The sequence below is a fragment of the Nesoenas mayeri genome (genome assembly GCF_963082525.1).
Source record: "Nesoenas mayeri genome assembly, chromosome: 2".
Lineage (NCBI taxonomy): Eukaryota > Metazoa > Chordata > Aves > Columbiformes > Columbidae > Nesoenas > Nesoenas mayeri.
Window position 1 is genome coordinate 48,694,580 of NC_137543.1, and position 23,056 is coordinate 48,717,635.

Below are 23,056 nucleotides of genomic sequence, written 5' to 3' on the forward strand. Positions count from 1 at the left end.
TAGCTTCAAACAGGTGCATGTGTACATGTAAGAAATTCCATTTTTGCAGAATCAAGACAGAAAGAACTAGATGGAATTAAGCACCTACTTGCCTTTCTTCCATGTTCCAGATTCAAAGCAAATACTTATGACTCATGCAACAAAGACTTCAGACAGAACTTTTACATTCTGTTAATGTCTAGCTATCTGTCTTCTGCAGGACAATTACATATAAAATGATTAATATTTAAACTCTGGTTTACATTTTCTGCAGGCACGTTTGTGCTTCACAGAGAACTGTATAATTTTAATGTCACAGAATTGGAAAAAAAAAATCCTTAAAGTTCCTGAACACAGTTTTGTTGTTCTTGAAGTTTTTTGTCTCTTAGAAAATGTAGTTACTTTTTTTATTCAACAGCTATTTTAAATGGGAGTTCCCGCTAAGCCTTATGTGTGTGTGTATTTTTAGAAACTCAGCAGTTATAGATGTAACAGTGCTGAGTTATTTAAAAATACAAATGTGGAACAGGCAGTACATGTACATTTCAGAATAGCTGTTAAATACCTGAATTTTATTTTTCTGTTTATATGGATGCACATGTAATTTTAGCTATGTTCTTTTAATTGATTTCTCTTTCAATATTTTTTCAGTAAGCTGTATTCCTTTAAAAGCTTGAGTTTTTCTTTGCATTCTTTGCAGTAGTTTACCAGGCACTTCTATCAGATGCTCACTTACAAGGGTGTCCATTGTGTTGAATTTCAACCCTTCTTCTTTTGCTTTGTGGGCCAGTTTCAACAGCTGCTCTTCAGCTGCTAGTAATGCTCTTTCAAAGAGAATATATGTTCTGATTCAGGTTAAGGAGTTGGCTTTTCTATGATCCACAGTGCCTTCTATGTTCTGTTGTTATAAACTGAATTTTATGGCCCCTTTGTGGCAGGTGCAGAGTATCGGGTAAATCACTTCCTTTTTCTGAGCCCTCTGCTGTGCAAGAAAGTAATATTTTTGGTAAGGCTTTACATTTGATCTCATTTACATTGGAATTAATAGCAAGAACTGAGCTCTTAACAAGTCCTTCCCGTGTTGCAAAATAGCTGGGTGAAAATGATCCCTTAAGTCTCTTTCTGCTGCATTACTGGTATCCTCTTATGTTGGCGTTCCCTAACCCTGCAAAACTTGGACTCATGTTTGAGGGTAAACATCAGAATATGACTCCCCAAAGTGTAGGCTGAACCAATGCAGAGGCACTGACAGCAGAATCATGTTGTGGGGGTGACTGAGGGCGTCCTTCCTTGGGCACAAAGGGCTGTGCGATACAGAAGCAGAGATACTGGTTTGCCCATCACAGGGGGCTGGTACCATTGAGGTGCAACCTGGCCACCTGAGGGGTTCTCCAGCTGTTGCTGTAGCTTCTCGGCTGTGAGGATTGGTGGGCAGTGATGTACTGTTGTGACGCTTAGGTGTCTCATCGGTGTATCACCTCCCTCTGTTACGGCACTGAGTGATGTTTGGTGGTGTGGAGGTGAAATGGTTTCTGCAGCTACTTTGAGAAACCTTTCAGCCTGGAACTCATCCAGGGATAGAAAGATCATTGAGATCGTGAACAGAAACCTAAGTGCTGAAAGTAATAACTTGTAAGAGTGCCAGCTTGTGTATGGTATGCTGTTTACACAGTCTCCTGTGAAGAATAAAAACGTAACATGAGAACTGGCTCCACCTCTTGTTCTTCCAGGTTGGTGTTTCAGGGGAAGATACAGAAGATGCAGGCATGCTGAAAACTTCGGAAAAGTGAGACATGCATCTGTCTGAAAGCTGAAAAGTAGCCCTCTGACAGGGTCATGAACCTAAGACAAGTCTTTGTGTCTGTACTGGTGTTTGGAGTAGCTGGTCTACTCCTCTTCATGTATCTGCAAGCTTGGATTGAAGAACAACATACAGGTACAGTAGATTTTCTCTGTTTTTTAATGTAATTTCATCTATTACTTAAAAAATAATTGTAAAATCAGTTGAATACACATTGACACTTAGGGGGAGTCCCCCAGTTTGGTGGTAGAATGGCACTGAAAATGGCCTCATTTTAGTTGCTACACTTCAAAAGCATTAAGAAATTTCTTGAGTTGCATGAAAGGATGCTCCCAGCTACTTAATTGTATCGTATGAGCTTCATTTCCAAAAGCAAGTGTTGCAAAAGCACTTTGTGCATGCCTGAAGCCAAGCAAGTCCAGTTTAAGAGTAGTTCTGTATGCTGATTTTCTGTGGGTTTTGTACATTTTATTTTGTCCAGCAAAGCGATTTTTGGAGAATTATTGCTATGTCTTGTTTGTTGTTTGTTTGAGACGTAGTTATATAGTGGACTTACAAGACTTTTCTTAATATTTAACATCAGAGTCATATTGCAACTTTGTTTAAATCCATGTTAGCATTGGCTCAGGTTGGATTTCTGTTGTTCTCCATTTACCGTATTTTGATTTGCACGACAGGTTGATCTAGATTCCTTTATGGATGAAACTAAACCAGGCTATTTACCTCAACCTGTAGTGGGTGCTCAGTTCACAGAACCAGTCTAGGGTTGATCTGAAGTGAACCCCCTTCCCACTCCCCCAAAATGTGTATCGGGTAGATGTCAGTAAGACTCTTAACACCCACTATTTTGCTCTGCAGAGTCACTCCTGTTGCACAGTGTTACTTGGTGACATAGCCTTGATTTTTAGTTGCATACTTGATATGTTTGGGGGTCAGGAGGGGTGTGTTTGTTAGGTTTTTCTCCCCATTAACAACAGCGAATGTTCCCAACTTAAGAAAACCTGACTTCTATGTCCTTGCCTCTATTGCTCACCTTCCATTTCCTCTGTAAAACTCTTGTGTTATAATATGCTGATACCATTCTGAAGAAATACGTGTGTAAAACCACATTAGTCTTCTGGCTTCAGTGATCTGTGCTTTGATTCCATATGAGCTGCCTAACCCTGTTTCGTTTTGGAGAGCAGTGATGAGGTGGGACCTAGTGCATTATTCCTGAAGTAGTTTGACAATGACCTTGAGGGTTTGTTTTTTTCTTTTGTTTTTTCAGCTAAGTGCAATGGTCACAACATTATTTTCAGCTTGTTAATGTTTCTAGGCTGCTCCACGTCATTTACAGACTTGCATTAGCAAAACTGTTGAAAGAAGTAGCACAGGCTCCCTTTGGAAATGTTGCCCTGTGATCAACTGTTGACATGAGGGTGCTAGTGGAAACAGAGAGCTGGGGGGGGGCAAATTTCCTTGAAAATCTTTGCTGTTTTCAGGAAAGTTAAGGGCAGATATCCTTGCTTTCAAGGTAGTTCAGGAATGTAGATGATGACTGTAGATTATTGATTTATTTACTTGCAGACATTCTTCACATGCCTTACATCTTTTCTTGTGCTGTAATTAACATTTCTTTCCTTACACTGCTCCTTGTTGTTATTTCTTGCTGTCCTTTTTCCATTCCTTTCTGTTGTCTATATGTATCTACCATTAAAAAGAAACAGGAAAAAAAAAAAAATAAAGGGGGAATTGGAACATTTTGTGTTCTTTAGGGCAACCAGATGCTTTCTTTGGGGTTTTCTCTTTTATGTATTGCCATAATCTTCTTCAGGAGAAAGACTTCTCCTTGTATGCATAAGTCATTTCCGTGTGAGAACATTTCTATAGTAAAATGGAAACTACTAGAGAATAACAGAATGGTTAGTGAGCTTAAAGTGTTACTGAAGTTTTGAGTGTCCCTTTATCTCACTGGACTACTGTTGTGACAGCACTTGAGCAAGATCCAAGAAAATGATTTTTGGCATTCTCTACAGCTGTGAGGTCATGCACGTCAGAAAGAACATTCTTTGGTTTCTGTTCCTACCTCTTCTTCTTCCAATTTAACATGTAGAGAGTAATTTTTTTTTTTATTCCAAACACCTGTATCTCCTCTAAACCTTCTGCAGTTCGATTTTCTAATGTTCCCCCCATACACTGCTTAAGAGTTGATACAAAATAAAACTTCTTTGCATATATTTTTCATTACAAAATAAAACATATTTGCATATTCATAATATACATTAGTTTAGTTATGGGCATTTTGTACTCTTTGCCTGTTTACTTATTTCCCTTTTCTGCTGTGTCTTTCATATTGCCCTGTGCTGTGCACTGTGGCTTTTTGGGGATGAGCTGTGTCTGGAGAATCGCAAACTGATAAGTATCTTTACAAGGATTTTGTGTGCTCCTTTAATCATATCACTAGTCACACAGCTGTAAGACAGCTAGTTTCAATCTGCAAGTGGCTGAGCATGTGATTTTATGTTCTATTAGGAAATGGAAAGTGTGCCTCGTGCTTTTCAACTGCTGTGCTATGAGCCTATAGAGACAAGTGTTTGTTCTAGGCAGAACTATTTTTATCTGCCACGGTGCCCTGCTCGAGACCTACAACATTCTTGTTTCCATTTGGTTGGTAAAAGATGGAAAGTTGGCTGTGTTTGAGTTCAGGAAAGTATCTGTTCCTCACCAGTGAGGTACTGCTGCCTACCACCCCGTTCCTCTAAATATCTGACTTAAAGCCTTTATAAATCACAGTCATTGGAAGAGATATTATGTTTTACTTGTTTCTGGTGTTCATACTTATTTCTCAGGCTCTCCTAGCTGTGTTGGGAATGATTGCCAGTCAGCTGTAGATTTCGTGGTGAATTGGAAAATTGTATGGTAATACACAATTTCCTTACTAGTGTTTGTTGTATTATATTAAATTCAGACTGTTTGCTTTCACACTTGCCATTCTTTAGCCACCTTTTCTCTTTCTAGATGTTCATAATTTTTCACACTAGACCGAATGTCACTTTTCTTTCATAGTTTGACTCCTTTCTCTTTTTTTAGCTCTCTTCTTTCTACTTGAGGTCTCAAGTGTGATTTGATTGCCCTGTTTCTTATTTTCCTCTAGACCTGATCTTTTCTAAGCATGTTTTCTTCTGATTTACTTTTGCGAACTTCCCTCATCATTCAAATTTATCCAGCCCAGAAACACCTTCCCTGATCTTTCATCCTGTCAATCTACTTCATATGCACCTGCAGGCTTGGCAGCTGGATGCATCTCTCAGCACAGCCATATCTTCTGCTTCTGCCCACTGTGCTTGGACTCTTCAGATTATTTCTCATCACATTCATCATCCCTATACCTTAAACTGAAAATTTTTCATTTAGAGATGTCTAAGAAACAGCTGCTAGCTACATGGTGGTCCTCTCTGGTGGATTGTCAGAGACATTAGCAGAGTAACAGAACAGGCTTGTTTCTTGGTTTAATTCTATGCATGCAGTGTATCAAGACAAGATGATATATCCTTCCTTAGATGTAGCAGAGCTCTTCTGTCAGGTGTCTTCAGTTCACCTCAGTGCAGTAGTGGCGAACAGACTTGTCAAGAATAGTCTGACATGAGTGTAAACACTTACAGACCATCTGGCTGTAAACTTTGTTGACATCAACAGCGATATTGTAATATATATGGAGTACTTCAAGTTCTCCATATATAAATAAATTCATATACATAAATGAAGCTGGATATGAATTCAACTAAATCCTGTCATTTTTCTTGACAGTTCTTTGTACCATCTTGCATTCTTCATTGAAATAATCAAATATTGTGGCACTGATTACATGCTTAGTAATTTCTAGCACTGTTAATCTTATACAGGAGAAGTAAACTTCTGAGACTTTCAGAGCTGATGTTGAGTTTTATAATATCAATCACCTGAATTAGAGAGATGTGGGGTGCAAAGGACACTTGCATTTTAATCCTACTCTGTTATAGATGTAAATTGTAACTTTAAGTTAGTGATTCTAATTTTGTACTTTAAAATTCTTCTTTTGGGGGGGCGGTGCTGATATGATTTAGTGTGGCTGATTACTACAAAATAATATGAGAATATCTTTGTGCATAGATCTGTATGCAGGGCTTATGTAGGGCTTTGGGGTGTTGTTGGGTTTTGTTGTTGTTGTGTTGTTTGTTTGTTTTTCTGCTCCTAAAGTATTTTTTTGTGTGTGAAATATGCCTAGTAAATTCATTATTATGAAGGGACTGATTCAGTGTTTCATGGGATGCAATATGACTGCTAATTAATATGAAGAAGGCTGCACTGCCTCTGTCCTCCAATAGATCTCTGGCTCCTGAGAGTGGGAAAGTCTGCCTCTTCTCTTTCGCAGCAGCTTTGTATCTCACTGTATGGAAATTCCTGCCATGCTGCTTTCTTGAGGGCATTGTGGAGGAGTCTTTCTCAGATGATGATATGTTTGAATCCTTTGATATTTAGCTGCCATGTACCAGCAGCATGAAAGAAACTAAATAATGTGAGTTTTTTGAGGCTTCTCTCAACTATAAAATCAGTAATATGTTTGAGCAGAAGCTGATAACATCTCCTTATTGTGTATAAGCTTTTGACAATACACTCAACCTTGTTCTTGCATAGATGACAGAGGTCTACTTAGTAGAAAGTAGAGTAGAAAGGTGTACCATGTATCTTAACTGTACTGAGCATACTCTTTTTTGCCTATTTTCGAACAGGACTTTCAAAAGAGGCTACTGTAACTTTCTTATGTCTGTAGGTATATAAATAAACTCACTTCAGAATTTGTATTGTAACTACTACTGAAAGGTTTTTTAGCCTGGTATTGGAACAATTGTGAAGTGGGGTGTCCTCTTTCTTGGAAGGATGAATGTCAGTCATGCTGTCTTCAAAATGCGCTTTTGAATTTGATATGAAACATGTATAGGTAATCTTCACGCTGTTTTACAGTTATTCATATCCTCGGAACAGAGCATCTAAATGATGTTTGTAAATGTGATTTTACACGTAGCCATTAGCAATCATGTTTTCTGTTAAGTAGCTATGCTGTTTTTATACAATATGAGCTATTCAGCTTTTGTATAATGTAATTTTCTAACGGATGTGCTATCATTGAGTGGTCAGTTTACAGTTATTGTCTACCATTGTTGTTACTTTTAATAACTCAGTTCATAGCACCTCTTCAGTTCTGGGAAGCACTTTGCTTAAAAGTTCATCATTCAGGCAATGAAGCTCTGTAGTTTTGTCTCTACAGTGCACAATTATATCATGCAGTACCATTTAAGCCATACATATGGCCTTATAAAACAAGAAGGCTGGAGAGGTAATTTTTACTGGTAGGGTCCTCGCTTAGAAGTAATAGTAGAAAAACAGTGAGATAAAAGTTTCTTTGTTCCTGACTTGTTCTGGCTTCCTTAAGAGTGCTGCACATTTTCAGAATAGCAAGTGGCTATTCTCTCTGGCAGCCAATGACAGAATCCAGGGGAATGGCAGGAAGGTGTGTTCAGGGAGGTTTAGGTTGGACATTAGGAAAATGTTCTTCACTTGGAGGGGGGTGGAGCACTGGAACAGGCTCCCCAGGGGCGTGTCATGGCCCCAAGCCTGACAGTGTTCAAGAAGCCATTGGACAACACCCTCAGACACATGGTGTGAATACTGCAGTTGTCCTGTGCAGGAACAGGAGTTGAAACTCAATGATCTTTGTGGGTCCTTTCCAGCCCGGGACGTTCTATGATTCTGTGGTTGTTGCTGGAGTACCTTTAAGGCTGCTTACCTTTGTGTCTGGTGTTGAACTGCTTTGATATGTTGCTTGATTACAAACAGTGCTGTTAAAACATGTGATGTGGTCTCTGCAAAATTCTAAGGGAAACCTTTGGTTTCTTATTAGAATTAAATTAAAAATTCTGGTGTTTTTAGTGTATATGCATATACATAGATGTATACATGTATATATACTTTTAGTATCCTCTTTATTTCCCCTCTTTGTGTGGGAGTAGGGGCTGCCGGTAGGACAAATGTTTTAGACAGAAACCTATCTTCTCACTTCAGTCAGATATTTGGATACATGGGGGTCAGTTTATATGGAAGAGCTGTTGTGGTGTTCAGTCACAAGATTCTCTGTTTCTGTCTTTTTGCTTGTATTTTACTCATTTGATGTTACTGTAAACAGGTGATTGCTATGAATTAAGGATAATTCTTGATAATGCAATGTCTGTGGAAAAAAAAAATTAAAGATTAGGAGACTGACAGGTTACAAATAATGGAAGCCATTTCATTGTATGAGGAATAAATGTCCTATGGATGACATGCATGTTTTACCTGGGAAAAACGTTATGTATATCTGGGAGCAAAAAGTTCAAGAAAGAAGAAAACTTCCTTTTTTTTTTTTAATATGGAAAGACTGGATTTATTTTTGGTTCCTTTATATTTTTAAAGGAAATCATTGTGTGGCAGCATGGAGATTGGCTGGGCTTTCAAGTTTGGGTCCCTGCTGCCACAGGCAACTGCCCTGTTTCTCCGAAATAAGATGATGTACCTCGAAAATAAGCCCTAGTTGTCGTTCATTACAAAAAAAAAAAAAGGCAATTTAAATAGTGTCCAGGCAGCTATACATGTAAACAACTAATAGGTTTCGGAACAAAAATTAATATAAGACCCTGTCTTATTTTCAGGGAAACAGGGTGTCTGACTTTCTGTCTTTTTTTTTTGTTGTTGTTGTTGTATTGATGTTAATGGTGTACTCAAAGAAAAAGAATGTTCCTACATTTTTACAGTATCTCTCTGTGGAAGGCATTTCTTAACTGTCAGTACGAAACTGGGAAGATTCATGTCACATCATCATGTAGCGTTTTCCTTCCCAGCTGCTCCAACCTTGATCCCTGTGGCTGTAGCTGTGGGTGTGGACATTGTCTTCAGCCACAAAAGAAAGTTAATTGGGTGCTATCAAATGTTATGTTGAAACAGACAAAACCAACCAAACAACAACAGCAACAAACAAAACCCAAACCAACCAAACAAAAAAACACACCAGAAAACCTCCAAAGTTTGTTCATTTCTATCCAAAGTCAGGATCAATGACCAAATCAGCTTAAAGGTTCTTTAGTAGTATTTACAATTTTACATAAAGAAAACTGAAAAACATACTGTATTTTAAGCATTACCTTGCATATAGCTGAAACTGTTCCCAGGAGTGTATGAACCTCACTTGATGGAAAGTGATGGGGAATAAAATACCAGGTGCATCTATTTGCTTTGGATTTTGATTGGTTTGATCTTGATTTAGTTGACAGCAAGTGGCAGCAGTATTTTGCAACTTGGAAAATATTATCCCCTACGGTAGTTCTTTAGGAACTCCTACTCTTTGCAGTCCTGCTCATATCCACCAAAACCAATTGTTTCCTTACCACACTAAGAACCTCCCCATGGTAACAATATCATTGACCTCTATTAAACCTATGTGATACTTGCTAGCAAATACAATTTGTCCCTCACAGCTTTGTTGTTTCGAATCATTTTGTTTGTTGACCATACAGCTTTCTATCGCACAATCCTGGCAGAAATACACAGTGCATAGCTTTAGAAATATCAGACTGAGTAGGTAGAGTTTTTTCTCTTAAACCTCTGGCTTCCTATGAGCTACATTTAGCACCATCTGCAAGGTACAATGGCTCGAGTTATTGGTATAATTGGAATATCTGAGGAATTATAGAAATCGTCCTTTTTTTTTTTTTTCTTTTTTTTTGGATGTGACAAAGAATGCTAAGCAAAAAAAGATTCAAGACTTCATATCACCTATTTAGTAATCATTTTCCTGTTTACAGTTGTGTAACATTCTAAGAAAAAAAATAAAAAAAGGACATGGTCAAAGCAAGCCCTTTCCAAATAAGAGATGAAAAGGATGTAGAGTTGATTTTTTTTTTTTTTTTTTTTTTTTTTTTTTTTTTTCCCCCTCATGGATGCTGCAGCACAAAGCTCCTGGAAAGGCAGGGTTGAGGTACATGTTAACAGGGGTTGTAAGCAGTTTGGTCCACAAGCACAAAACCAGCCAAGCAGACAATGGAGAGGGAGAGAAATTCAAAGTTGTGGGCTTTGGAAAATTGAGTTTCTTGAGACACAGAGGTAGCAAGGCAATACTTGTCTCCTGGCAAAGAATTTCATTGGCCTAGAACATAATGGATGATGGCCTAAAAGCCACAAAATTTGACAGACACCTCAGGGGACAGATTCTACATGTCATGGACACTGGTTAACATCCAGAAAAGTAACTGAAGATCAGCAGCCTACAGTTAAGAATAATCAGAATCAATATTAAATTTCACTGTGAGCAAACACCAGGTGGAAGAATAGGAGATGTTAATTGATTTTAATGTGATTGGAATTGAGCAGGTCATTTCAGTACCGATTATAGTCTAGCACAACTTGCCCAGCTGTATGTATGTGTGTAAGAGCATAGATGGAGGAAGAAGCTGTGAAATGTTTGTAACACTTTCTGCTACAGATATATTCTAGGCTTACTAAAAGCATGGACTGAGAAACAGCTCAAGTGAATTTGAGGTTCTTTGGCGTCATGCAGTTGTGCCCTAGGCATGTGCATATTGCCTGTCAGTAAATATTTGCAAGAGAAAAGAGGGTCTGGAGAACTTGGGGTTTGATTATGATCAACTAGGGAGATGTGGTGCATGAGTTTTGTTAGCTGCAGCTGGAACCACTCAGTTGTATTAAATAGAAATAGAAAAATATCAGTCTGATGCTTCACCATTCATCCACAAAATAGCTCTGTTAAGGAAAAAAAAATCTAAAAGGAAATAATAAATATAGTAAGCATTGTGTACAAAGACAGTTTTCTCTCTGACTTTTGATCATACTAGATATTCTTGCTTAAACTTTTAAAAAGAGCAGAGAGACCCCAAGGAAGAGAAAGAAACACAATTGCTCCTGAATTCTTTTATTTGTTACCAGAACCTCATAGCTTTTTCCTGTTGTTCAGAGCTGTGTGCTATGAGAGGTTGCTTGGACTCTGCATAATCATACCGTGTTTTCAGAGAATGATATAGAGGGGAGATAACGTTCTCTTTAAAAGAAAAGTGTGCTCCTGCTCTCATGCAGCAGCTGCTGACTCCCAAACAAGTGTCTGAGCAAGCCTTAATGGGGACGAGGGTCTGGCTTTCTTGGGTTAGGATGAGGCCATGGATCTCCAGTGAGGAAACCCATTTGCTGTGAAGTGCAAACAGTGTTTTCTCTGCAGAGCTGTGGGTAGCAGTGTGATTCCCACCATTCTCATTTGATGGGGAAGCTGCTCTGGCTGCTCGTGACAGCATTTCAGTAGGAATGAAAATAGAGTAGTGTGTGCGCTGTACCAACTTTGTGGGAGGGTCAGCTACTCCACTGGAGGGGGCACAACGTCAAGTACATGCTCTTGAGTGATGCGAACAGTCAGTAGAGTGCCAAAAACCTGTTATTGATGGAGACTGGCAGGGGAAAGGCCACCAGCTTTATCCTTTGTAGAGGCCTTGGAGATAACAGTGGAGTAAGAAAAGCTGTAGCTCTTTTGTTAAAGGCTGGCTCTTAGTCATGGAAGCTTTTGGTTTCTTTCACCAAATATTCTTCAGCCCTGTTACTATTCAAATTTATTCTTCCTGACTTTGGCCTTACAAAAGTGGCAGTTGAAGCAAAGGCTTTAGTTAGCAAAAGCTTAATAAAGCTGGTTCAATAGAATTTCACTTTTTGCTCCACTAATCTGTGTTAAATTATTTTTTTATTCCTCAAAAAACATTTAGTGGCCAGATAATGTGGTGGTATCTGTGTTGCAATACTGTTATTGTACTAAAAAAAACCCCATACTACAGTACGTTAGAGTATTATGGAACACTTTTCAACTGAAGCATAACAAGATAAATGAAGAAAACACATGTAGATGCATTAATTCAATTTTTGTACAATGATCTGTGATAAAAGGGAAAGAAACAGGGCAGACAGGTTGGTAGATGGACTGGAATTTACTTGGATGTGTTTTTCTCCTTTTTGTTTTGCTGCGGGAGTTGGTGAATTATTAACGCAATAATAAAGTCCATTTGATATGAATAAACTCCTAATCACTAAAGAAATTACATCTAGGAGTGAGTGAAATCGTTAGAGTGAGAGTTGGCTGACTGGCTCCTGATTAAATGATATCCAATAAAGGAAAAAAAAAAAAGTAAAACAAATGTATTTTTACAATAAATATTTTATGACTTGTCTTCCTCTGATCTTTTGTCAGTTTTGCTGTCACAGTCTCAGGACTGTTGGTAAAAAGTTGATGATAAACGTGTCTCAGAAAAAATGGTTTTGATCATGACTTCCAAATTAGTTTCATTGGATTAGGGGGGGAGCAACACAAAGTAAATATTAAAAATAAGAAATAATATGGACATGATTATTGTACTTTTTGTATATTTTTAAAAATTTGTTTTATCCTCTTACAGATGGCAAAATTAATTTCACCCTACTTCTGTTTCAATTTTTCACTTCAGAGTACCTATTTTGATGATGAACAGGTAGATGAAACTGAGCTTATATAGGCTGAGGTGGTTGTAGCTGATGTATAAATACTTCATGACTTATTTAACTTTCAAGCAGAAATTCCTTTCTAGTAGAATTAATCTGCAAATATCTGAGATGTGCTACCTCTTAAGTTATGATTGATCATGCAATATAACGAAGCTCTATTGGCATCAGTTTTAGGACTGATATACGTGTTTATATAACCCAGATATAACTACCAGATGCTGTGAGTGGCAGGTGGGTTCAAGTAAAAATATCTTCCTCCTGTTAAGATCACCATGTGCCGAAAAGGTTTGCACTTCAGAGAATGATGATTCTTCTACGGATCATATGAGTTATTAGTAGAACTAACGAGGAGGTTTTTTTGTGCTAGAACACTGAAGTTTGACCAATTGAAAATACTTAAGTATCTGTTACTGCAAAGTCATTAGCCTTCTTTCTAGATGTCCTTTATCTTTGACTTTTGTTGTTTTCTTCTGTTATGATAATAACCTTGTGCAACAAGTATTCGTGGCATAGCAATAATGTTTCAGGTAGTTATATCGATACAGACAGTCACATTTTGTTCTTAAATAAATAGCAATAAAGCTGAGCAAATAAATATGTTTGCATTTCATGTATTGTCAAGTACCCTACCATCAAAAATGTTTGCTTGAAACTATACCTATCAAGGAATGCTTTCCAGCTACTAATAAAACAAAATATTTGTTGTGGGGGAAGGAGGCCTAATCTGATGTCTAAACATCTAATGGAAAGTAACAATAAGCATTTGTATGTGGAAGCACTGCCTTGTAATGGTGATGTGAGCTGGGAAGAGGAACGGTGAGAGGGAAGGCAGAGCCTGAAAGGGAGTTAAAATAGGCTTGATAGCATGACCTTCAGCCTATGAAGGAAAAATATCCCTGAGTCTGAGAAACAAGGTGGGCCCAGGAAAAGCAAAAAGCCCAAATCAGACTCCTATGTGTTTTCTTTCTTTCCGCAGTTTAATCAAGTGGATTATAAAAAGCCTTTAAATGAGGAATGTTTATAGGACATAATGACTTAGCCTTAAAATATTGGACTGCCATGAATGCCAGTGAGGGGAGGCATTCAGACTCCTACAAACCTGAAAGCATGAGTTTCAAAGAGAAACGCTACTTGAGCCAAGTAGAGGGAAGTACAGTAGAGGGGTGATCGCCCTCTGCCATGTAAGACATATCAGATCAACTCTAACTTCAAGCATCTCAAGCAGAGACTTATGAAGCCAATTTTCTTTGGCAGAGAAGAAGAAAAATTAAACCAGGTCAGGTCCAAAAGTCTCTTAAGCTTAGCATATTGTCTCTGCAACAGTACCTAGAGTAGACTGTAAAAATAAGGCAAATTTCTAACAATAATGATGATCCAGAAAGTTTTCTTTATCCTTTGTGATTTATAATTTAGAGGTTTCTTTGAATTTCCTTCTTTCATGCAATTTGTACAATGTCATCTTGAATTATGCCTTTTCTCTGGGTTTCCTCTGTTGAGGAGTGCCCAGTTGGAGCATACTGAATAGTTCTAGTAACATTTTTCCTATAATGCTGTTTAATTCTAAGGAAATGTTCAGCAGAGCATGATAAAGTTGGATCACTAAAACAGATTTTTCTGTCCCAGTAAGAATGTCATTTTCTCATCATAAAATAAAAAAGTGGCTAATGGGTGATTAACTCAGCAGAACATCCTGGCTACTTTTTTACATTATTGATACTTTTGTATGCGTTTTGTCTAGCAAAAACTAAGTAAGGAGTGACTAATTGTATCATTTCAGGTTTGTACCTATCAAAGAATTGATAGTATCCTGGAGAATGTTGTTTTCCAATTATTTTTTAAAAGAGGGGAAAGATCTATTTAACTATACTCATGTCTGCTCTGGGATTTGCTTCCCACACGTGTAAATAAACTGTCTTTAAAGGAGAAGGATTTTGATGGGAGCAGGTCAGAGATCTGGTAGATGTTTGAGGGACGAGGAGGTTTGGTATGGAGCACTTTCTTCATAAGAGGAAGATCAGCATTTTTGAAAATGAGTGACAGGTAGAACTCTTCTCTGGCAACGAGGTCAGTAACATGACTGAAATAATGATTAGGTTTTTATTAGATAGATATTTTTTACATGCTTTTGACAAAACATGCACCTCTAAGTGCCTAAGGTTGAGAGGGAGCTAAATAAGTGAGGATTTCTGTGGGATTTTTTATACAAAACTTCAATTGTTCTGAATGCCACATTTGCTTAATGTTGCTTGTACAGTGATTAGAAATAGAGCTGACAGTCTGAGTTGGGCAAAACATTTGCTGGGTATAGATAGCAAACAGAATAGTAGCATAGCTTGGTTTTTTTGTCCCCATCTAGAAATAAATTTTAGTGTATCAGTCAGCTGCAACACCTTTGGGAACAGAATAATGATTAAACATTGTTTGTGAGGCTATTGCCATCACCCTTTCGGCTACTTAGAGGAAATGACCTGCTGCCATTTCATCTCAGAAGAGCTGTCAGTCACTAGTGGGTGTAGGTACATCAATTCACTTCTTCAGCTTAGGGAAACTGAGCATCTGACAGCAACTGAGGGGTGCTCTAGCTATGAAACTGCTGCCTAAACTTTAGCAGGCAACAATTAAATTTTCTTGTCTTAGCTGATAATTCATGAGGGTGATGACAATAGTGTCAAATGGTCGCTGTTGAATGAAATTTTCAGGTGTGAGGGATGTTATGAAAGGAAAGCAGTAACTTGACTAATTTGAGGCAATTTAGTTGAACACCAATAAGCCCAAAATATTTGAGGGGAAAAAGCCAATAAGTCTAGGTGGGTCAAAGAAAGGCTCTTAAGAGGAATTATGTTTACCACTAAATAGATGTAAATAACTACATTAGCTTTCATTAAAAAAATTAACTTTTTTTCCTGAGAAGAGCTTAAACTATCGAGAGGGGAAAAAAAAATAGTATAATGAAAATGTAAAGACTTTTTTAGAATTTTGTAAGGATGTGTTATTCTTTGCATTCCAGAAGAATGATTAAGTAAATTAAAGTTAAGGTTATCTGAAAATCTTTCAGAATGACTTTTATTGGAAAATACTATACAATATACTAGAAAATACTATGCAACAAAAACAGAGCCTCTTTCTTGTTTATTTAAAAGAAATATGTGACAAAAATAAAAATTATGTTATTTAATCTCTGAGTTTACTTTTTAAGGAACTGTTTGATTCAAAGAAATATATGATGTGTAGCTTAAATCCACTGTCCTGATAAAAATGGAAAAGAATTAGAATGTCAGACTTCTGTTCAGAAGAGTAATTGAGGTTTTTACTTAACTGTAGCAAAGGCCCCTTAAACTCATGCTGATATATTGGAGATGCATAATAGATGACTGGATTTGAATTTAAGAGTGAGAACACAAATGATAATGTATCACTTAATTTATTTGACAAATGTACTTTGTGTAATTAGCCACAGTACTTCATAGACTATTAGCAAATGTTTTGCGGTCTGTCCTCTAAAGAATGATTTCTCATCAAGAGACCTTGCAACAGCAATCGATTAAGTTTTGATTTGAGATGAAGAGACCTCATAATTTTGTCAGCAAAGTCTGCCTGTTCGGTTTATTGAAGCATGAGTTGGAGAGTGTGATAGAGAAATCAGTTTTGTCTGTATTCATTGAACTTGTGGGGTTTTTTTAATTCTACTATTACATTTTCTGATAGGAACTGTGCTGCCTTTTGTTAGAACTGTTAGATAAATGTTGCATTTGTTTTCAATTCAGTTCCTGAAAGTAAGAAAAAAGGCAACGTTCAGTCACAAATGAAATAATCTCCAATGCAAAGCTTATCAAACATTTTAAAGCTTTCAGAAAGTAATCTAAGTACTCACTCAATTTTTCCTTTCTTTTATGCATTTGTTGTTTAGAGAAGCCTTGTGTTTGCAACAAAATACATCCTCCTGAAAGAGTAAATTTTATTGGGGAAGAAATCCTCAATAAGTCTATTTTTAGTAACTGTCCAGTTAAAGAGATGCAGGAATATATATTTCAGATTGCTGAATCTCTGCTGAAGTAATTCAAACAATTTATTCAGTTAAAAAGAAGTTTAGCTGCTACCTAAGCACATGGCAACACTTTTGAGGACGATTTCTAACCTGATAGTTTCTGTTAAACATTCGTCCCAGTGAGTACTGTACTGCAACAGTAAAGGCTCACTGTTGAATATAAAAAAGCATTGGAGAAGATACAGAGCATTGTGCCTTTTTCTATGTGTAATGCAAATGGAGAGGAGAAAGTGACATATGCATTTGCTTTTCATTGATACAGTGACAAGCAGTAGATGGGAGTGCAGGTTTATTCATGCTTCATACATTTTGCCTGACAGTAGAGATGCCAGTATAAATTTGAGTCCTCTCTTGCTTAAATTGCAAAATGTCAGTCAGTAGTTGCAGTGATTTATGGAAATGGGGGTAACGTCAGTTTACTTCAGTGTTATGCTTTTCATGCTTTAAGCAAATAAGACCACGTTCATAGCTCAATTTTAGTCTGAAAAGTTTAAGGAATTTTGGATTTGAGTAATAATGTGTTGTAACATGTTTCCCACATGCTGTTGAACATGACATGGCTGTTGCCACTGAGGCACCTGAATGCTTTCAACCCTTGAATGTAGAATCCCAAAATAAGTGTCTCTGGATGCCCTTGGGTATAAATAGTACTGTAGTGGATAGCACTGCTCTCCTGTCCCTACTCAGGTATGTGCTGTTCCTCTTGCAGGCCTTAAGTTAAAAAAAAAAAAAAATGGAGATTTTCTGTAGCATTTTAGTCTGGGACACTAGTAGATTATGGTTGCAGAATCATTTGACCCCCAATTTAGTTGCAGATCAAGATAAGATTTTCCATGCTCTGTTAAACCATGGTGGTGACACATGAATATGAGAGAAGTTTGGTATTGGTTTAAGGAGGCTTAAGGAAGGAGTTGTAAATTGTGTATGGAGATTCATCAAGGAAGACGGTATTTCAAATTATTATTTGCATCTTAAGCCTAGGCACGTGTGTCATGAAATACAGAAGAAAGAAGGAGACAAGATGTGTAGGAGAGAGTTTGGAAAAGAAACATTAAGGTGAGTAGGCCAATCTTTCTGACCACTGCGGTTAGTGGAGATGGGGACACTGCCTTTTGCCCTCCAAGGTAAATTCAGGTCTCAGTCTTTGCTACAGTGTAGTGTCAGTGAGGTTGGTGTCACACAGTGGTTTGGACTAAGATCGGGCCACAGAGCTGGTCGTATTTGTTGTTTGGAGTGTGGGCAGACTGGGGCAATAGGAACGTTTGTCTGGGTGAAGCTGAAAGTGGGTTGAGAGCCAGCACGGGTTGAGAGCCAGCAGTACAGATGCAGGTGAGTTACTGGTTTAAAGTTTTAAAATAACTGGGATTTTTATTTTTTTTTTTTAATTTTTTTTGGCTAGTTGCACTTATAAATCCAGTTGAATTATGCTTTTCTGAACATCTCTTATGGAGCTGCTGTCTTTCCAGGGGTTTAAGAGGGAGTCTAGAAAGAGGCTGATTTACTCTGCCTAAAATTAGCATTGTGAATACCCCCTGGAGGTACTACAGTTTGTTTGCTCTATATAAACATTTTAAAGAGGGTGTGCAAAGGAAATCTAGCCAGGAATAGAAAGGGGTTTCATGTTGCTATGTTATATAAAACTGCAGAGGTTTGCCAGGTTCTTCCATGGTTACTCAGCTTAGTTAACCCTTTGTATGTTGTATAGTTCAAGTGAACATTTTTAAGATCCTTTCAAAATACTGGTTCAGGTGCTAATCCATGTGAAAACAGGAGGGGAAAAATAATGCCAAATAGATCTGCAACATGAAATGCTGTGAGGATAAGGGTTATATAGTTTGCTGTATCCTCTTTCAGCCATTATCCATTCAGGAAGCTTCTTTCTGTTTGATGAAGGTAGGTGGATTTCACTTGACCTGTGATGTGCTCATTTGGTAAATAGCAAATTCAGAGATTTATGGCATCAAACTCTTTTGTCTCCCCTTCCTGTGGAAGAGTGATTTCTTAATCAAGGTCCTACATAAGATAGAACACAGTGCATCCTGTCTGATTTTTGCTATAGATTTCTTAAGAAACCTTCAACAATGCAGAAAACTTATGCCCACATTCCTCATCTAGGAGCAGGGCTAGTGCCAGCTCCTACTTTGCAAGTTTCCTCTGGTATTCAGATCCCTTACTAACAGGGACATTCCATCATAGGTTCAATTGAGGGTTGTTTTGTTTTGTGGGGTTTTTTTTCATGTTTAGTGTACTTTGAGCCCCTTCCTTACAAAGCCATTCCTCACAGAAAGATGAAATTCCATTTATTCAATTTCTTTCTTAGTTACTCTGAAAACCTGGGTCATTATGAATTAAATCCTGAGATAGGATTTTGCCGTTCCTCAAGATTTATGCCACGGTTTCATTTCTTGCAAAGTTCTTATAACCAATTCATTTATCTTAACCAAATGTATTATCTGGTCAGATAAAATTATTTCTTGTAAATGGTAATGGCCACTATATACAGGTTCAGTATGTGGGGTTGCAAAGTGGACAGGTAGTGCATAAAATGTGAATTGTGTAAATAGTTCCTTATTTATCCTAATTTAAGAACTGTCAGCTATATATAAGGTATGTTAAAGTAGGAGAAGAAAAATATTCAGAACCAATATGTGCCAGTAAATAAAGAAGAGTAAGTTAGCTGAAGAGTCTTAACTTCCTTTGCTTTTCTTATCTGCACCCAAGAGCCTCAAACTACCTCCTCCTTTTATTCATACTGACATACTGTAACACTTATATATTTAGTTTACTGCATTTAGGAGCCTTCTGTTTAAAGAAAAACAAAACCCCAAACCTCAAAAAACTAATTGTGCATTGCTTCATTCAAAATGCTAAATAACATTAAATATTTAATTAAAACAATAAACAATAAAACTTGCTAAATTTAAACAAAATCTAATAATTTTCTAGTTAGACTTTCAATAAATATTATGTCAGCATCTGTATGACAGTGGTGTATAACTTGAGTATTCACACATTTAATAACCAAACAAAAGGGAAAAATACAAGTTTGAATACAAGTTGAATACAAGTTCACTAACCATTTAAACTAGAAATGTGTACAAAGCTTACTGCCTTGAATTTCAGCACCCACTCCCTCCAAAGGAGTGGCAGTGGAAGGTGTTTCAGTGCTGTTTCTATTGAAGATATTAATGTTGATCACAGTGGTCTTACCAAGAGTTCTTTCAGGAGCCTGATACGTTCTTCTTAACATGTCATAGATCTGTATTGCATGTTTATATTTTTATGGGGTAATGTCAATATTTAAACATTTTGAATCAGGTAGATTAACTCCTAACAGAGTCAGAATGTTACTGAATATTAAAAATTTTTACCATGTTCTATTCCTCTTTGTGTTGCCTCTCATTACCAAAAGCAAAATAGATGTATTTTTGATGTTTGTGTCTAATATATAAAATATATATGGATTTGTTCATGTTTTCCACACACTTGACCTGTAAACCTTGAATGAAGGATTGTTCTAAAAGGGCAAAGAGTGGAGCAAAGATGGTGGACAATGCACCTTGCAGTAGTAGAGATAATTTGTGGTGTTTAACACACCTCAACTGGAGCTGGCTACAAGGCTCAAAGATACACCTTCTCAAGACAAAGTTGTTAAATTTTCTGTACAATATCCAAACCATTACCCATAGTTCTGTGAGTATTCTTTTACCTGAACTTGGCAGATGCACTGCTTCTTTTTGTTCTCCCCTTTCTTTTTAATTTCTTCAGGCAGAATGCTCTTTTCTCATAATTTTATTTCCAGCAGCTATATATAAGGTATGTTAAAGTAGGAGAAGAAAAATATTCAGAACCAATAGGTGCCAATAAATAAAGAAGAGTAAGTTAGCTTAAGAGTCTTAACTTCCTTTGCTTTTCTTATCTGCACCCAAGAACCTCAAACTACATCCTCCTTTTACATAAGTGTTACAGTGTTTTATTGCTAGGATGTTCTTTTGTACCAGAAATACTTCAAAAGAAAATGTTTACAATATACACTGAAGTGAAAAAGGAGTTCAGTTATAACAATAAATCAGAGTGGGGAAATCTGTTCTTACTATGGTCAAAATTACAAAGCATGGCTATTGTGCTGTGTAAAGAACTGTTGTCATAAAAACCTTATTTGTTGCAACAAAAAAATGTTTTGAACAGGACAACTGATTCTGTCCTTAAATTAAAAATATATGATATTTGAACTCTGAAGCAGATTTCCTATTATTTATTGCTGTGGATGCTATTTCTGTATCTGGTTAAATTGGTGATGTAAGGTGGAAAGTCTTCAATGTTTTTGGGTTCTTGCTAGCTGAAACAGTGGATTTTAATGCTTCAGTGCTCATGGGGGAACTGAACTTCCAAAGAAATTTGTACCTGGAAATCATTGCAATGGCATCCTGGGGTGTATTAGAAGGGGTGTGGTTAGTAGGTAAGACCCCATCTGGAATATTGTGTCCACTTCTGGGCCCCTCAGTTCAAGAAGGACAGGGAACTGCTGGAGAGAGTCCAGTGCAGGGCAACAAAGATGATTAAGGGAGTGGAGCATCTCCCTTATGAGGAAAGGCTGAGGGAGCTGGGGCTCTTTAGCTTGGAGGAGACTGAGGGGTGACCTCATTAATATTTATAGATATATAAAGGGTGAGTGTCACGAGGATGGAGCCAGGCTCTTCTCGGTGACAACCAATGATAGGACAAGGGGCAATGGATAAAAACTGGAACCCAGGAGGTTCCACTTAAATATGAGAAGAAACTTCTTCTTAGTGAGGGTGCCAGAGCACTGGAACAGGCTGCCCAGGGAGGTTGTGGAGTCTCCTTCTCTGGAGACATTCAAAACACGCCTGGACGCCTTCCTGTGTAACATCATCTAGGTGATCACGCTCTGGCGGGGGGTATTGGACTAGGTGATCTTTTGAGGTCTCTTCCAATCCCTAACATTCCATGATTCTGTGATTACCAGGATAAATTTACACGTTAAGTTACAGAGCATTAGATGATACTGAGGAGTTACATGCACAGACCTTCATTAGAAGTAGAGTGAGGTTTTGCTTTGAGTATTGTTCTACCTTTTTCTAATACTAGCCATTTGATGCCTGGCTTGAGGTATCTGAGCGATGTACAGCTATTTTATAGTTTTGAAAGTCTCTATTGTCCTCACAAATAAGCAAGAGTACAGAAGGGCACTAGGAGCCCAGCAAATGGCTCCATCTCATACAGACAAAGCAGAGATGTCAATCCTACAAAACCAGCTTTTTTTGCTTGTTCAGGGACACCTCAATAGCTTACCATTCTCATTTTGGAAAGAAATGTGGTGAGAGATGGACAGGGTCACTGAATAGAACGTGTCCAAAGTCTTGCAGATGTTGAGTCCACAGTGGGAAACAAAAGGAAAACTAACTGTCCTAATTCAGAAAATGGGCAAACAGCAGGTGCATTTAATTCTGGGTAAAAGAAGAATTCCATTAGCTGTTTGAAACATAAGAAACTAAAAATATCTGGGCTGTTTTCTTTCTCTTGCATTTGGTACCAGAATTTTTTAATGTATATACACTGTTATTTTAAACACTATTTCTTGTACTTTTAACCTGTATATACAGTAGGAACTTGGGGTGCTGTGAAGAGAGTATCTTTTTCTAAGTAGATGAGATATGGTTAACTTTTCTCCTTTTCCAGCTTTTTTTTTTGGACTTTTCTTTCCAGATGGACATGGGTTTAACATAAAATGCTTATGGTTTATTTTCTCTGTTCTGGTGCATCCATAACTGAAAAATGTTCAATGATTTATTTTATTTTTAGGTACAACTGAGTATAGTTCATTATCTTGTCATCCTTACTGAAGGAAAGTGTTTATTCCTTATGAAGAGTTAGATAGCTTCAGCCATGCTTTTAACTTTTCACAAAAAATAGAACTTAAGTAGTACTGCAAGTGATGAAAGAGAGGTTGGCAGACAGAAGTATGCTTTGTTCCTTTTGCCTAGTAATTGCAGAGTTTGTTCTCCCACACCCTTGCTTTCTACATGGAGCAGGAGGAACTGAATGTAAGAGGACACTTTGAATATTCAAAGATTAAAGTTCTGGTAGTTTAGTGGTTCGTTGGCTGACATAAAATACAGGGTACACTTTGCTCATAGATGCTATGAAAATAATGAAGTGAAAAGTATTTTTGTGACTCTTTATAAAACTAAAGAGCAAAAAATGGGGATGAAGTTATCCACAGATGCTTTGTTATATTATGCTGCATTCTTCATGGATTACTGAGCTTCTCTGCAACTTCATAGGAGCATGAGTGTGAGGGTATATAGAAACAAACCAATTAAACTGCTGTTCTTACTCTTTTTGTGTCTTCAAATATAAATAGTTTATGCATTCACTATTTTGTCATCTTAAAAATATAAAATCTGGGTAAAAAAATCTTAGTAGTGATTCAAGCTTTCCTTGACATTTGAAATCTAAATAATCTTAAAAATCATCCCCATGTTTAAAAGAAACCTGAAAGACAAAAACCAACAAAGCTGATATTTTCCTATACATACAATATAAAGTTGTTAAATTTATTAAATTCCTCACTCAATGTTGAAACCTCAGAAAACAAATAGGGTTTTAATTCTCCCCCTTTCTTTCCTTTGTAA

General features: G+C 37.2%; 1 protein-coding gene across 1 annotated transcript in view; it reads left to right on the forward strand.

The window, feature by feature from the left end:
* Positions 1 to 1,815: 1,815 nt before the first annotated feature.
* Positions 1,816 to 23,056, forward strand: part of CHST9 (carbohydrate sulfotransferase 9) — a gene marked incomplete at its 5' end in the record, with an annotated part of 86,661 nt that continues 65,420 nt past the window's right edge. Inside the window, one exon of the mRNA XM_080340478.1 lies at positions 1,816 to 1,915. Coding sequence (XP_080196604.1) covers positions 1,816 to 1,915 — 100 coding nt within the window. The remainder of the gene's footprint in view (positions 1,916 to 23,056) is intronic.